Below are 16086 nucleotides of genomic sequence, written 5' to 3' on the forward strand. Positions count from 1 at the left end.
ATTATTAGTATTATTAACAGATATTATACAGTAAAAATAGCTTCATTAGACGACTCGCGAAAACCGAATAAAATACTAATATATTTCGATTCAATATGTCTCTACCGTGTCTCTATAATGAAGGTTCTAATAAACACTTGCTATGTGCCTGTCAGATATTTCCTTAGAAACCAAAATGTTTTTTTTCTTAAAAATTTGAACACCGACATAGCCGCGTTAATTACACCTCCTTACGGATTCATCAGATCCAGTAATCTTTGCGTTAGACACCTTTAGCTCTAAAACCAGGAGTAGGGACCCTGGTAACCGTACTCGTCGAAGTTGTCAAAGAGTTCGACGTGCAACCTAACCCATGCATCACCCCGCTGAGTTTCTCGCCGGATCTTCTCAGCGGGTCGCGATTGCGATCCGGTTGTAGATTCATTAGCGAAGCAGTTGCTCTTGAGTTGTTCGGTCTCTTTCGGAGGCGCTCGGGTAGCTGATAGCAAATCCCACCCCTTCTGGCTGAGCCTTTGCTCGCCCACCTGTCCCAGTGAACCTGGAAAGGCCTCCGGGCCACCAGTAATCCTTCATATGTAATTAGTAGATAAACGGTTTTTTTTTTGAGGCTACAATTTCTATAACCATTATTTAGTAGCAAATACGCACCACCGGGCACGTTGTCACGAACATCAAAAATAACAAAACCAGTATCATGTGGAAATCTAATGCAGACAATTTTTGTATAAGTATTTTATTGCACTTCTAGGCAGACGAGTATACGGCCCGCCTGACGATGAGTAGTAACCGTCACCCATGAAAGTCAGCAATGCCAGGGACAGAGCCAAGCCGCTGCCTACCGTTAAGTAATTAAATTATACGTATTATATATTAAAAATAATTTGCATAATTAGGTAGAGCGTATTGTGAGCCCATTGTGACAACATCATCCCCATTCCTGTCGCAAACCATTAATGCATCCTAACTAGAAAGGTGAGACAGCGATATACCCAACGATTGAGACTTCAACCTCATGTCTCATAGTGGGGGTAACACGTCTTGTTGTGTATATTCTTCGAAAAAACCGCACGATACGGTAACCCTCTTATCGTGGTCGCTTCTAAGTACATCTCTAACCCGACCCAAACGATAGGGTAACATAGCTATCGTAACCATAGCACTGATTCATCTTAAGCAACTTAACCCAGAGACAGCCCACTGAGTTTCTCGCTGTATCTTCTCAGTGATCTTCTTCTATCAGGTGGTAGATTCAGCAAATCACTGCTCTAGCTAGAGCTAGTGCTATCTATTTCTCTCAGATTGACCCCCTTGAGTTCGCCAACGAGTCCGACGAATATCCCTTGAGTCTACCGGCGATTGGCTAAAAAAAGTATGGTTATGGTCTTCGAAAAGCACTTGAGCACGTGCATAATTAGCTCTTGAAAAGACTAGAAACAAGGTAGTTTAAAAAAGAAAAAAAATTGTATTCATTATTTAAGCAAATCTAGTTTAGTAATATTGGTTATCTATTAATCTATATATTAATACGTGAAGCAAAAACTTTGTATCCCTTTTTACGAAAATTGGGCGGACGGAGGAGTATGAAACTTTCCACACCTATAGAGAATATAGCGAAGAAGTGCACAATGCTAATATTTTTTTTAAATAATGCATAAAAGATACATTAAATCAATAAAGAAAACATTACACACACTACATACCATGTATTTGACGCACACACGCATGCATACTATTTATTGTCAAACTTTTGTTCTTGACGTCTGTTGTCAAATTGAGAATAGATTAAATATTGTTTGTCTTTGATAATATTTTTTATAATGTAGTCTTGGTGAAATTTGTGATTATAGAAGTATAAAATACAATCATAATAATGTACAAACTTACAATTCCAATTAATTATAGTCGAATTTCGACTACCGCGGGACCTCTAGTTCTAATCAATATCCAAGCGTTGATGTGATACTTATTTTGGCGTGTATGGGAAACAGATTACATGTTTAGCATTAGACAAAGTTGCGCGCTCTGGCCGATAGTTTACTGCACTATAAAGATTTTGTATCAAGATTTTAAAGCTGTATTTGTGTCAGTTTTGTTTATGACCAAAATTAGAATATATGAATAATATTAGCTTCTTTTTTTTCCATTCCTATTCGCTGGTGGCTTTAGGGACTATTGCAGCTACGTCCGGTCGGGTGGATGAGCTGACGGACTCAACCTAAGAGAATTTGCTAACAATTTTTCTAATGAAATACGTACTTAACAAATGTTCACGATTGACTTCCACGGTGAAGGAATAAAATCGTGTAATAAAAATCAAACCCGCAAAATTATAATTTGCGTAATTACTGGTGGTAGCACCTCTTGTGAGTCCGCACGGGTAGGTACCACCACCCTGCCTATTTCTGCCGTGAAGCAGTAATGCGTTTCGGCTTGAAGGGCGGGGCAGCCGTTGTAACTATACTGAGACCCTAGAACTTATATCTCAAGGTGGGTGGCGCGTTTACGTTGTAGACGTCTATGGGCTCCAATAACAACTTAACACCAGGTGGGCTGTGAGCTCGTCCACCCATCTAAGCAATTAAAAAAAAACACTAGCCCTATTAAGAGTAGCGCTTTGCTGAATCTACCGCCGGATCGGTATCGCGACCCACTGAGAAGATCCGGCGAGAAACTCAGTGAGCTGTATCTATGGGTTATTTTGCTCGTCGAACTCTTCGTCGTAATTGATGAAATCGACAAAGATGGTGACCGGCATAGATTCTCACGTGCACACATTAATAATACTAGATAGTGACCGAGCTTTGCTTGGTGTTTTTTTGTTGTTGATAAATTGGGTTTTTTAGAAATTATATTTAAATACGAATAACACATTGATAAAATGATGAAATATGTATAATATTTTTCGATCTTACCGACAGAATAAAAAAAAAATGAACTGGTTATTTAAAGAAAAAGTAAAAATTATCAATAAAGTTGATTACTGTTAAAGTTGATTACACGAATAAAACAACATTTTCGAAAAATAAATCGTAGCTAGATCGATTTATCGCCCCCGAAATCCACTGTATACTAAATTTTATGAAAATCGTTGGAGCTTCAGATTCTTTCTGCTTTTCGAGATTCAGATTATATATGTATATTTATATACAAGAATTGCTCGTTTATAGATATAAGATTATAATTCTGTCAGTGCCTTCGCATAGTTTCGGAACAACTAAACGGCTCTTGACATTTCCTTAGTGTGGTGTTAAGTCGTTACTGGAGCCCATAGACGTCTACAACATAAACGCGCAACCCACCTTGAGATATAAGTTCTAAGGTCTCAGTATAGTTACAACGGCTGCCCCATCCTTCAAACCGAAACGCATTACTGCTTCACGACAGAAATAGGCGGGGTGGTGGTGCCTACCCGTGCGGACTCAAAAGGTCCTCCTACCACCAGTAAAAAGCCACTATAACAGGGAAATTGATCTGCCTTATCTAATTAAATGTAAGAAATGAGTGTCATAATGTTTTAGGGCCAGCAATAAAAGATTTTCAAATTGAAAAGTCCATGTGCAACAAAAATAAAATACGCCGTGCCTGGACCTGACCACGACTTCGCCGCGTGACTGCGAAACCGTAAGCGTCTGGCCTATTAAGTCCATAATGAATGCGACAAACCAAATTCAGCATTGAATCAACAGATTCATTAATCTGACCATTCACATGCAGTGTTTGTTCGTATCGAAAAAGTCTATCAAGCACTTGTACAAACAAGGCTGCCAAAATTTGCGATGTAAAGTCTAGACTAACACAATAGGAATTAACAGATGTTCGTACGTGAATATCTTTCTTTACAAATCTTTTTAATGTTGCTATCTTGAAACGATCTGATGAAGACATCATTTAACTGGGCAGCAGGAATCTAAAGTTGCACATAGTCGTTGTCAAACCAAAATCTGCTATGTGCACTTTTTGAGATTTTTATATTTTGACCTTTGCGTATAGTTCACAGCCCTATCTACCGTATAAAAAAAACTGTTATGTGTCTATAGCTTTAATATTTATCTATAGCTTTCATTTGATATAGTTCTTAAAAATTCACTTTCATATAAAAATTATACGAAAATGATTTTACTCGTTAATTCAAAATAGAGTTTTTGCGCATAGCAGATTTTGGTTTGACAGCGACGACATTCAAATTTGTTTGGTAAAGATTCAAACAGAATTAGGTTATTAATACTGCTCTACTGTCAAGCTAGTGGCCCCTTGAATACCGTGGCCGTTACACCCACCTTAAGATATGACGGTAGTCTTAACTGTATTGTCTAAAAGTATCCTTCCTTTCAACTGGAGCTCATGCTGTTACGGCAGAAATAGGACGGTGGTAGTGACGCGCTTAAATGCTCCCGCCAATAATTATAAAGATATTTAAGCATAATCTCGCGTTTACGTTAAATTTACAATTTGAACACTACGGTTCTTATGGTCGCGGATAACTGTATTTAATTAATTAGCTGACACATCATTAACTTGTAAGATAACTGCAAAACAGTAATAGTAATGTGTCTGATCGGAGATATTCCCAAAAGATGTTTACGGAATATGGTACACATTTGGTATGGTATGGTATGGTATGGGACACCGACAGCGGATCAGCGAATCTTTCGGAGCACCCAAAATTAGTCGGCCAAATTTGATGGAACTGATTTTGCATAATCTAAAGCTGCTTTCCTACTACTCTATACTATAGTGCCATATAGCAGCCTATACTAAGCTAATAATATATAGTACAGTACAATGTAAACGTGTCCATAACAATGTATGGTGTACGATTTTGTTGTGCTATAAGCTATATTTATATATACTATTATATTTTAGCGTAGTATGAGAGCGGCTTAATAGATCTGTAGCGTAGCTATTGTGGAACAGAAAATATTTGACAGATACCGGGAATCGCGCTAATGTCATTTTTCACGATAAATATTGTAGGTTTGGTAAGAACGGAACGTATGAAAAGAGTGTGGAACGGAACGTCAATATCAGAATGAGAGAAAATGGAAAGAAAGGGAAAAGATAATGACAGACAGGATGACAGAGAAAAAGGAAGATGGCGAGGACGGTTAAAAAATGAGCAAGGCGTAATAAAAGTGTTCATTAATTTTTAATTATTATTATAACTGAAGATTTTGGAACAGTGGATCAGTTTTATTTTATGCGCTGCGATACCTATTCTACAATATTATCTATAGTAATATCGAACAACTTCAGTAAAAGATCTTCCCTTTGTCCATACCTCTAAACACAGCGGTTAGCATATCCCATCCCTCCTGGCGGAGCCTTTGTTCGCCCACCTGGAAAGCAAACTGGAAAGGCCTCGGGGCCACTAGTAATCCTTCATTTAAAAAAACCTCTAAAAACGATATTGAAATGTAATTGGAACATTTATTGGCAGTCTCAGGTAAGTTTAAGGCATTAAAAGAGCACCATCTATCAATTTAGTATTACTTATATGTATTTATTTTATGTATTTCATTATATATGTACGTGTATGTATGTGTTTATGTTATTTATGTGTGTAATTGTGTATATATATAGTCTGATATAGTATGTATTAGTGTTTATTTTTATTATTGTTATTGTCTATTGTATCAATAAGTAAATTAATTAGATTGTACTCATCTACCCACTCATGTACCTAAAGCTTTCGTTCTTTAAGAACGGTTAGCTGGTAGATAACTCAATTGTTGAGTTAAGACATTTTTTATATCTTATCGCAATTACTGTATTATATTGTTATAATTTTTTTTATTGCTTAGATGGATGGACGAGCTCACAGCCCACCTGGTGTTAAGTGGTTACTGGAGCCCATAGACATCTACAACGTAAATGCGCCACCCACCTCGAGATACAAGTTCTAAGGTCTCAGTATAGTTATAACGGCTACCCCACCCTTCGAACCGAAACGCATTACTGCTTCACGGCGGAAAAAGGCGGGGTGGTAGTACCTACCCGTGCGGACTCCCAAGAGGTCATACCATCAGTGATTACGCAAATTATAATTTTGCGAGTTTGGTTTTTATGTTATTCCTTCACCGTGGAAGTCAATCGTGAACATTTTTTGAGTACGTATTTCATTAGAAAAATTGGTACCCGCCTGCGGGATTCGAACACCGGTGCATCGCTAGATACGAATGCACCGGACGTCTTATCCTTTAGGCCACGACGACTTCAATTAACTGTATGTACAAATAAATAAAAGTTTTTTGGTGTTAGTAGTGTCTATGTGTCTATGTACTGTAATGGCAACACTTAATAATGGACACACGTACATTTTAATAATTGCATGCGCATTGATATTCCAGCGAAAGTCACAGTGAAGTAATGTAACAAGAACTTATTAAGTTGGGAACAAAATGAAACGAATGAAGATGTTGAATATGATTGCATTAAAAATCGATATAGATTTATGATTTAAATATATACTAGTGGTTCCCCTTTAATCGAAATTCGACTATAATTAATTGAAATTATAAGTTTGTACACTATTTCCAAAGACTATTTATACTTCTATAATCATAGACTTCGCTAAGACTACACTTTAGATAAATATTAATAAAGACAAACAATATTTGATCTATTTTCAATTTGATCGCAGACTTTAAGCAATAAGAAAAGTTTGACATTAAACAAATAGTATGCATACGTGTGTGCGTGTCAAATGCATGGTAGTGTGTGTAATATTTTTTTAATTGATTTAATGTATTTTTTAAGCATAATTTAAAAAACTGTTATCATTCTGCACTCATTCTCTATATTCTCTATTAGATAAGTGTGGGAAAGTTCATACTCCTCGGTCCGCGCAATTTTCGTAAAAAGGGGTACAAAGTTTTTGCTTCACGTATTAATATAAAGATAAACAAAATTAAATGAACGTCTTGAAAATATCGGCTCAATGTATACGGGTCGTTAGTTAGTCTTGAGGAAAATTTGTTTGTTGAGTGGCCGAATAACCTGTCCCTAACTAAATCATATAACTATCGACTTTTAATGCAATCAAATTCACCATCCCTATCAAATATTCAATTCATCATCATATTCATTATTTTTGTTATTGCTTAGATGGGTGAACGAGCTTACGGCCCACCCGGTGTTAAGTGGTTACCGGAGCCCATACACATCAATAAAGTAAATACCGCCACCCACCTTGAGATACGAGTTCTAAGATCTCAGTTTTTACAGTAGAACGGCTGCTTCACCCTTCAAACCGAAACGCATTACTGCTTCGCGCCCGAAACAGGCAGGGTGGTGGTACCTACCAGTGCGGACTTCAAAGCGTCCTACCGCTAGTATCCAAATACTGCCATGTGATAAAAGCCTGCTACTGAGATTACTCACGTATCAAAGCGGGCGTTAGCACACACGTTGCAATATCAATAGGCTCTGGTGTTGACTAACATCTGGTCGGTCGTGAACTCCTTGACCCGTTCCCAACAAACAAAAAAGAGCACAATGATAAAGGAAGATTCCAGAGGAACGGTATGGATGTGAAGTCGTCGTGGCCTAAAGGATAAGACGTCCGGTGCATTCGTATGTAGCGATGCACCGGTGTTCGAATCCCGCAGGCGGGTACCAATTTTCTATTGAAATACGTACTTAACAAATGTTCACGATTGACTTCCACGGTGAAGGAATAACATCGTGTAATAAAAATCAAACCCGCAAAATTATAATTTGCGCAATTACTGGCGGTAGGACCTCTTGTCAGTCCGCACGGGTAAGTGCTACCGCCCTGCCTATTTCTACCGTGAAGCAGTAATGCGTTTCGGTTTAAACGGGGCAGCCGTTGTAACTATACCTGAGACCTTAGAACTTATATCTCAAGGTGGGTGGCGCATTTACGTCGTAGATGTCTATGGGCTCCAGTAACCGCTTAACACCATTGAACTCGACATTCGTTGTCTTAACAGTGCACTGAATTGCAAACTTAAACCATTATCGAAATCACTGGAACACACCAAAAAAAAATCATCAAAATCGGTCCAGCATCTTAGGAGGAGTTCACTAACATACACACGGACAGAAGAATTCTATAGTTTATGATTATTACGCAGCTATTCTTAATACCATATTGCCTTCATCGGCAGACGTATTCATAATTGATCACGGCTACCCTCTTGTCAAGATTGGCTGTCTGAGACAATGGGTCACTGACCTCATTGAAAAGGGCTCTACCAGCGGTTCGAAGACCACCGACCAAACTCCAAATTGATTAAGGACTAACTTATAAAAGGCATGGATTACATGAAGCTACTCGCGCACCCCCTGTCCTACGTTGACGGTAATGCAACCGAAATTATTGGTGGCAGGAGCTCTTATGACCGTCGATGTCCTCTTGTCGATGATACCTTTTTTTTTAACGCTGGGGAATCCATTTACGGATACCCGGCCGAGGAGGGTAACGGACCGGGTTATGTCGGACTCCGGCGCCTCCTGAGAGGAAGAAGAGGAGAAGCGAAGGGCCGAGGTCCTTCACCTCCCCCAATTTCTCACAGGAGACTACGCCTTGAGAAAGGCGCGCGAAGCACTTGCCCCGCAGAACGACTACCGACTAAACCCCATCGAGCTCCACCACACCGACTACACGAAACTTACGGTACCGCCGTGCCCGCCGAAAGTCTCGCCTTCGCCGGTACCCGTACTAATGGTAAGACGGGATCTCATCCCCGGGATGATACCTAACCGTGCGGGCACTGTTACCATCGACCGTTTTGTTTTTTTATACGTTTCGGTGTGAAGTTTAAGACGGTTGTCATACAGTAGGTATTTATGGTAGGCCTCACTTTTTTTTTATGATTGAAGGATTACTGGTGGCCCTGTCCCTTTCCAGTTTCACCAGGACAGGTATGCTTCATGTCTAAAAGTGGGTGGTGGCAGTCACGCTGCGATATCTATGATCTCCAGCCAGGCTGGTTGTGAGCTTGTCCACCTGTACATACAATAAAAATAAAATCAAAAGGACTTCAAAACAGTACGATAGCCATTACTTCAAATTTAAGTATTTGAGACTTTAATATTGAATAGGTAACGCCATCTGTTAGCTATCTGGAAAACAAAAAAATCCACAAAATAGTGTGCTTAGTGCGAACTTATTAGTTCTGTGAATGTAGTATAACTCCTCGAGGTCACTAGAATAGGTAGAAAAAAAAACGAGTTTTTTAATATTCTCGACAGCGTAAAAGATAACTCAAATTTTTATGGAATTGGCACAGTGCCCCTAGCGGCAAACGTACCCAAGCACAACGAACAGACTTCCACAAATTAAAAAAATGCAGAAGTAATACTATCGATTTTGGACAAAACATAATAAAAAACTCATTTTTAAGCCGATTAAGCCATCGAAGTACTCAAATTATATTTGTTTCGAAATACTAAATTAAAATGTTACAAATAATTTTAAATTTCTTTCAGCGACATCTATTAGCCCTTTACAAAACTAAAAAAAGCCAGTTTCAAGTACCATTATGGTACCATAGACTAAGGATGAACTCGTAATATGTAAACGTCTAAATAAATTTATTTATTTAAGAATCAGTATCAAGAATTTATTGATCTCATCACCAGCACTACGAAAGCCACCGCAGTACAATGTGCTCGCAATGCTAACAGTCGCCTCCAACTGAGGAATATCGGTCATCGTTCTCGTCGTAGCTGTCGCTTGACGAAGGGCTCGGCGAATAAATAAACCCACAGACACAGCCCACTGAGTTTCTCGCCGGATCTTCTCAGTGGGTCGCGTTTCCGATCCGGTGGTAGATTCTGCGAAGCACGGCTTTTGCTAGGGTTCGTGTTAGCAAGGTTTGAGCCCCGTGAGTTCACCTACTGGTTAAGATTATGCTGATATGGTCTCTCTAGACCATCAGCTTAGGTAGGAAAAAAATATATGGAGGAACATAGCTCGACGTGTGGCTGCCTTGGAAGCGAGCGGCGACGGCGAGAAGCAACCCTGTCCATCGACAGCCACGACTATTCGGCCAAGCGTATCTAACTAGTAAGAAAAATCAACAAAATAAACGCAGAGTACATACATTTTTGAACATAATTAATTACCCACACGTAAACAAGACAGGTGCTGGTGTAAATTACTGCCGTGAAGCAGTAATGCGTTTCGGTTTGAAGGGTGGGGCAGCCGTTGTAACTATACTGAGATCTTAGAACTTATATCTCAAGGTGGGTGGCGCATTTACGTTGTAGATGTCTATGGGCTCCAGTAACCACTTAACACCAGGTGGGCTGTGAGCTCGTCCACCCAGCTAAGCAATAAAAAAAAAAAAAAAAAAAAATGACGCTAACACCCACAGGCCTTTATTTTAGGACTGAAGGATTACCGGTGTGGAATTCGACAAGTATGGTTACCAGCCTGCTCTTTGTGTTAAAGCTGAAGACATCTGAAGAACTATTGGATTTGATGGATCCGATAGGTATCCGTGATGTCGTATATAAGGCCTCGAGATGGTGACTGACTTCTGGTAGGATTCGGGCGGCAGTCAGCGGCGGCAATGATAAGGTGATTGTCATGACGCATAACTTTATCAAAGTATCGTTCCGACGTTGATTTCATGTGTTCGCAGATCGATTAGAGGCCCAGGTCGACGTGTAGGTCGTCGCTCCTACGAACCACGGAGCTCCGACTGCTAAACTGAAAAAGCGGGATTGTACGAATGGGAGGATGTCTATGTGTGCGCGGGCCGCGTGAGCGAACACCACACTCGTGTAAGTCACGACGGGCCTCATGCAAGTTTTGCAAAGTATCAATTTATTTCGAAGGGACATATTACTCCGCTTACAGATTATAGAATAAATTCTGCTGACAATAAACGCGGCGCGGTTATGGACTGATTTTATATGTGGGCGGAATATCATCGATGCATTCAGAGTGACTCCCAGGTACTTGAGCTTTCTGGCTTAGGATATTGGTTGGCCAAAGAAGGATACCGAGGTGACCCACAAGCCATATCGAATGAGTATACGGAAAAACTTTATAAATTTACTTCGGACTGCTATTCAAGAAATATCCACAACAGTAGGATACAAAGAAGAGCATTTGAAAAGTACTTATTAAAAAAATCCAATATTGAATACATTTGAAAGAAATTTAAAGTTAAAGAACTTAAACAACAAAGTAAAAGTAAAAAATAAAAGATAATTTTATCCCCATTTGTCAAAGTATTCATATCTTATAAATCAAATTCATCTTATTTCATTCATATATTTATCACTGTATTTTTTTTATAACAGAATATTTAAAAGAGTAGGCTGTATGGTACGATAACTTTGCCTTTCCGATTGTAATTTGTTTATGGTCCAATGCGTCTTTTCATAGATTATACACATTCATAATTGAGAGTAGGGATGGCGATTCTTTACGAAAAAGATCGATTTTAATACATCGATTCACAAAAAAATCGAGATCCAAAATATCGATTCCTTAAAAATCGATTTGTTTCAAGTTTGCATTTACAATGTAAATATAAGTCCATTTTATGAAAAACAAGAAAAATACCATAATAAATGTCTTATCGGTAAAATCACGGAATTTTTTAGTTCAGGGGATTCGTTAATAACATTTATAGAAAATAATTATATAATTATTAAATAATTTGTATTACCATGTCAAAGTATTAGGTCAGGTTTAAAAGAAGATATTTATTGATGTGAAACATCTGTAGCCACACGTAAAACCGATTTCTGCCGTGGCGACGCGTCGCCACCTTGTATGACGGTGTATATATATACAGTTTATATGCAGTAGTGTGTACGATGTGGCGACGCGTCGCCATGCGCAATCGACTATGCGATTCTCTCCCACTCGATCCGGCGTTAAGCCATCTCTCTCGCTACACTGAGCTCGGATACCTGTAGTGTATACTCCGTAGTGTATACAGTATTGTTTACTACAGTACACATAACCTGTGTTTTACTTGAAAACAAATTATTTTTTCGTAATATTTTATTTTATCATTATGACATATTTAGTTCCTATCACAATCTGTTCTTTTCTGCATATTACTTTTACAAAATAATGTTGATATTTCACATCTGCCAGGCGTCCCGTGACGGCTCACATTTTTTCCTAAATATATTTTTTAAATTAAAAAGTGAAGAAAATAGATAATTCAGCTTATAGCGAATTTTCGAGCCATTAACTCTTTAACCGACAACACCGTAATATTACGGGTACATTCAACCAATCTTCTATCATCTATCCTCTATATTATATTATATTGTATATTTTTTTTTTAGGTGGGTGGCGCATTTACGTCGTAAATGTCTATGGGCTCCAGTAACCATTTAACACCAGGTGGGCTGTGAGCTCGTCTACTCATCTAGCAATTAAAAAAAAATGATATAAGTTCTAAGGTCTCAGTATAGTTACATCGGCTACCCCACCCTTCAAACCGAAACGCATTACTGCTTCACGGCAGAAATAGGCGGGGTGGTGGTGCCTACCCGTGCAGACTCACAAGAGGTCCTACCACTAGTATATGTCGGGGGCGGCTTGGATCACAGAGCACACCCACAGCCTTTGTCGGCGCGGGCCGTCGGCCCACTTGCAACATTCGACGGCAGGCGGCTTTGATCACAGAGCGCACCGGCACCCTTTGACGGCGCGGGTTGCCGGCACACATGCAACGTTGAACGTCAAGCATTCGTGCTCGGACCATCGAACAGTTCGGACCTCTGTTACGTTGCTTGTGAAAATACACGAAGTTACTCGTAAAGTTTTCTTTTAATATGAGCCGTCACGACAATACCAACAATCGTGACGTCTGCTTTGCTGAGGTCACACATTTTAAAAACACAGCGGATGCTCCTCTTCCGTTTTAAATTATATTTATTATTATGTATTATATATAATATAATAATAAGTATTAAAATAGATGAAATCAAAATAAGTATAAATTTAACTTTTGAAAAATTAGAGCGCGCGGTGCGTGAAATTCTTAATCAAAATTCTTAATTGGAAATAATTTTATGGTTTTTCAAGGGTGAGATATCAATTCACTGATCGATTCAGAACTACCTATCGATTTAAAAAAATCGCTTTTTTGCTTGAAAAATCGATTTCTCATTTAATCGATCGCAAATTCCCATCCCTAATTGAGAGTAATTGAGACGTTTTTTCATGGTCTTTTCGTTGCTGCTCTCCAAATTTTGGTTTGCTTGAAAAGAAAATTACTGTTCTAAATATTTTGCATTTAAAGTACTACATACTTAATTGAATTTATCACAATAGGTGACATTCCACAGTCTGTGTTGAAACTATAAACAATGAATTCTACAATTTGATTAAATACAACGTAACATAACCTATGTTATGTTAAATAGAATTTTACCAAGAACGTGTAGTTTACTTAATTCTGCATCATATAATTTTCGTCGTTACTGTTTGTCAAGTATTTTAAAGATGAAGGTATGTAAAATATTTTAATCGTTTCCTTTCGTGAATGTATTGCTCAGCACAATATAGCAATAAGGTTAATTTTTTATGAAACTCCTTCCCAATTTTGATATTTTAAAAATCCTAAGATTTACATATAATAAACTTAATAATGTTTAAAAATAGGATTTTTTATGGCTTTCTGACAATATCAGTTATAAGGTACTGTGGTAATTATGTTAAATAATGAAACATAGTTCTTCGGATGTACATACTGACTTTTTTATTCTTTACATAAAATTATACGTCTAACAAATTGTTGCTAGGCAACAACTATTCTTCTTAATATAAACTTATGATGGTTACATATACTAAGAAGGCCAGTTCTAACACCCCCACTTAACCACATAAGTTTTATACATTTATTAAGTTTAATTCTGTTCACTGTTTTTGTTTTGCATCAGCGAATTGTATCCATCTAACATGGCTGTGTGCCATAACTCTCGATCCGAACGTTCCAATGCGTCCTCAACTGACTTAGGATCTGATCCCTCGGTAATCAAAAAATTATAGATCATATCTTCTTGTATTTTGGGACGTCTAATCCTCTTTGAATAACGACGTTCGTTTGTAGAGGTGGTTGATTCATTTGTAGAAGTGGTTGGATCAGGAGTATTCATTTCCAATTCCCCCACTGCATCAGGATCTCCTATATGGACAGGAACCTGAGACATAACCGGATGATAATTACTATTTATTGAAATTTCATTGTTCTGAATACTATCCACCGACTCCAGATGAATGGTCTCTTTACCATAATTCTGAACATTTTCAAAAAATATTGCGTCCCGAGCGATTATTAGCAGAGTTGGATTCTTAATATCCACGAAACGATAGCCTTTTTGATTCAAACTATAGCCAATCATAATTAATTCCCTTGACTTTGAATCAAATTTCCTTCTATTGTTTCCCTTAATGAGTACTTGAGCTTTACTACCAAAAACCTTGAGATTGGTGATATCCACTCGTTCACCTGACCACACTTCTTCAGGAACTTTGTCTGAGATAGCCATGGTTGGAGACCTATTGTTTAAATATATAGCTGTTAACACAGCTTCTCCCCAAAATTTTTTGGACAAACCACTATCTTGCAACATACAACGTGCCTTTTTAATTACAGTACAAATTGTACGCTCTGCCACTCCATTTTGTTGCGGAGTGTGTGCCACTGAAGTCTGATGATGGATACCATTAGCTCGTAGAAAGCTTTGAAATTCATCGTTTATATATTCAGTACCATTATCGCTACGCAATTTTTTGATCTTTTTATTAGTTTGATTCTCCACAAACACCTTGAATTCCTTAAATTTAGCAAATACTTCTGTTTTGGATTTCAACATATATCCCATAACTTTCCGACTAAAATCGTCAACAAAGATAAGAAAATATCGAGCACCACCCCATGTCTCTTCCTCCATGGGTCCAGCTAAGTCTGTGTGAATCAACTCCAATATATCCTTAGCTCTTTTATTCCTTCTTTTTGGGAACTTTTTTACGCACTGTTTACCTTTACAACAACTGACGCATGGTTCCTTACTAAATTCATTCAAGGTAAAGCCATTAACCAACCCTCTTAATTTATTCATTAGAGCTGGTGATAAATGACCTAAACGCCTATGCCATAACTTATATTGATCGTTAACAGGCGAATTAATGTCTTTAGTAACCAATGCCTTGTCATCTCGGTCTACTACATATAGCCCATCTTTTAAAGGTGCTTCTAAAATAGTTTTTCCCACTAAGGATACATCTGCAGATTTGTAAACTTTACAAGAATGTTTATCAAAAACAACTGTACAATCATGCTTACAAATACTACTAACAGAAAGTAAATTGGTTATCAAATCTGGTATGTACAAAACATTCTCAAACTTTAACTTATAATTAGGCATCAATACATCACCCTTTACCTTAGATAATATTTTCTCATTATTAGCTGTAGTTATATACTTCCGGTAACCACCTTTAGCATTTACTAAAACATTATCTGATGATGTCATATGAGAAGTTGCCCCAGAATCTATAATCCAATTTCTCGACTTTTCCATACTAGAGAGTAAGGTAATAAAATCATTAGTCTCCTTTTGAGCCACGCATACATTTGCATTACCTTTCTTATCTCTATCTTTATAAAATTTACATTGCCATTTAAAATGACCTTTCTTTTTACAAAAATGACATATTATTGCCTTTTTCGCACTACTACTAGGTTTTTCGTTATTAGACACTAACACAGAATCCATTTCAACTGCCGGCTGCTTGCGCTGTCCTTCCTTCATTAGAGCAGATATGACCGCTTCTGAAGTTAATTTTCTTCCAGAATGTTCCAACGCCATCACCAAAGGATTGTATTCCTCAGTCAAACCAGCCAACATTATGATCCCAATGAATTCATCATCCAGTCCTGATTTGATTCGCTGTAAAGCCTTTTTTTTTTTTTTTTTTTTTTTTCGGGCTGGGGGCCGAACCTCCTACGAGGTCCCCGCGCATACGGGGCGCGCGGGGTATGTGAGACTCAACGATCTGCAGGTGTTGAGAGCAGATCGCGGGCCCAAGGATTTTAGGACCCACCCACTAAACGACTCCCCTGCACTCTTACACCC

The 16086-nt window shown here is 38.2% G+C and overlaps 1 protein-coding gene and 1 long non-coding RNA gene across 4 annotated transcripts in view; both read left to right on the forward strand.

The window, feature by feature from the left end:
- LOC134199174 (uncharacterized) overlaps window positions 1-11570 on the forward strand; it is a 30395-nt gene extending 18825 nt beyond the window's left edge. Inside the window, exons 2-5 of the long non-coding RNA XR_009973545.1 lie at window positions 749-845; window positions 3519-3621; window positions 10357-10755; window positions 10832-11570. This is a non-coding gene — a long non-coding RNA (uncharacterized LOC134199174). The remainder of the gene's footprint in view (window positions 1-748; window positions 846-3518; window positions 3622-10356; window positions 10756-10831) is intronic.
- Window positions 11571-13142: 1572 nt separating this feature from the next.
- The window catches only part of LOC101741804 (MYG1 protein C27H6.8), a 30733-nt gene continuing 27789 nt past the window's right edge, over window positions 13143-16086 (forward strand). For 2 of the 3 annotated variants that reach the window (XM_038012053.2, XM_038012054.2), the window contains exon 1: window positions 13143-13456. In XM_038012053.2, coding sequence (XP_037867981.1) covers window positions 13361-13456 — 96 coding nt within the window. In that variant the 5' untranslated portion in view covers window positions 13143-13360. Of the gene's footprint in view, window positions 13646-16086 lie in introns of all 3 variants that reach the window. The other variant, XM_062669460.1, reaches the window with a different exon arrangement.

This window comes from Bombyx mori, chromosome 7, assembly GCF_030269925.1.
Source record: "Bombyx mori chromosome 7, ASM3026992v2".
In the NCBI taxonomy this organism is placed as follows: domain Eukaryota; kingdom Metazoa; phylum Arthropoda; class Insecta; order Lepidoptera; family Bombycidae; genus Bombyx; species Bombyx mori.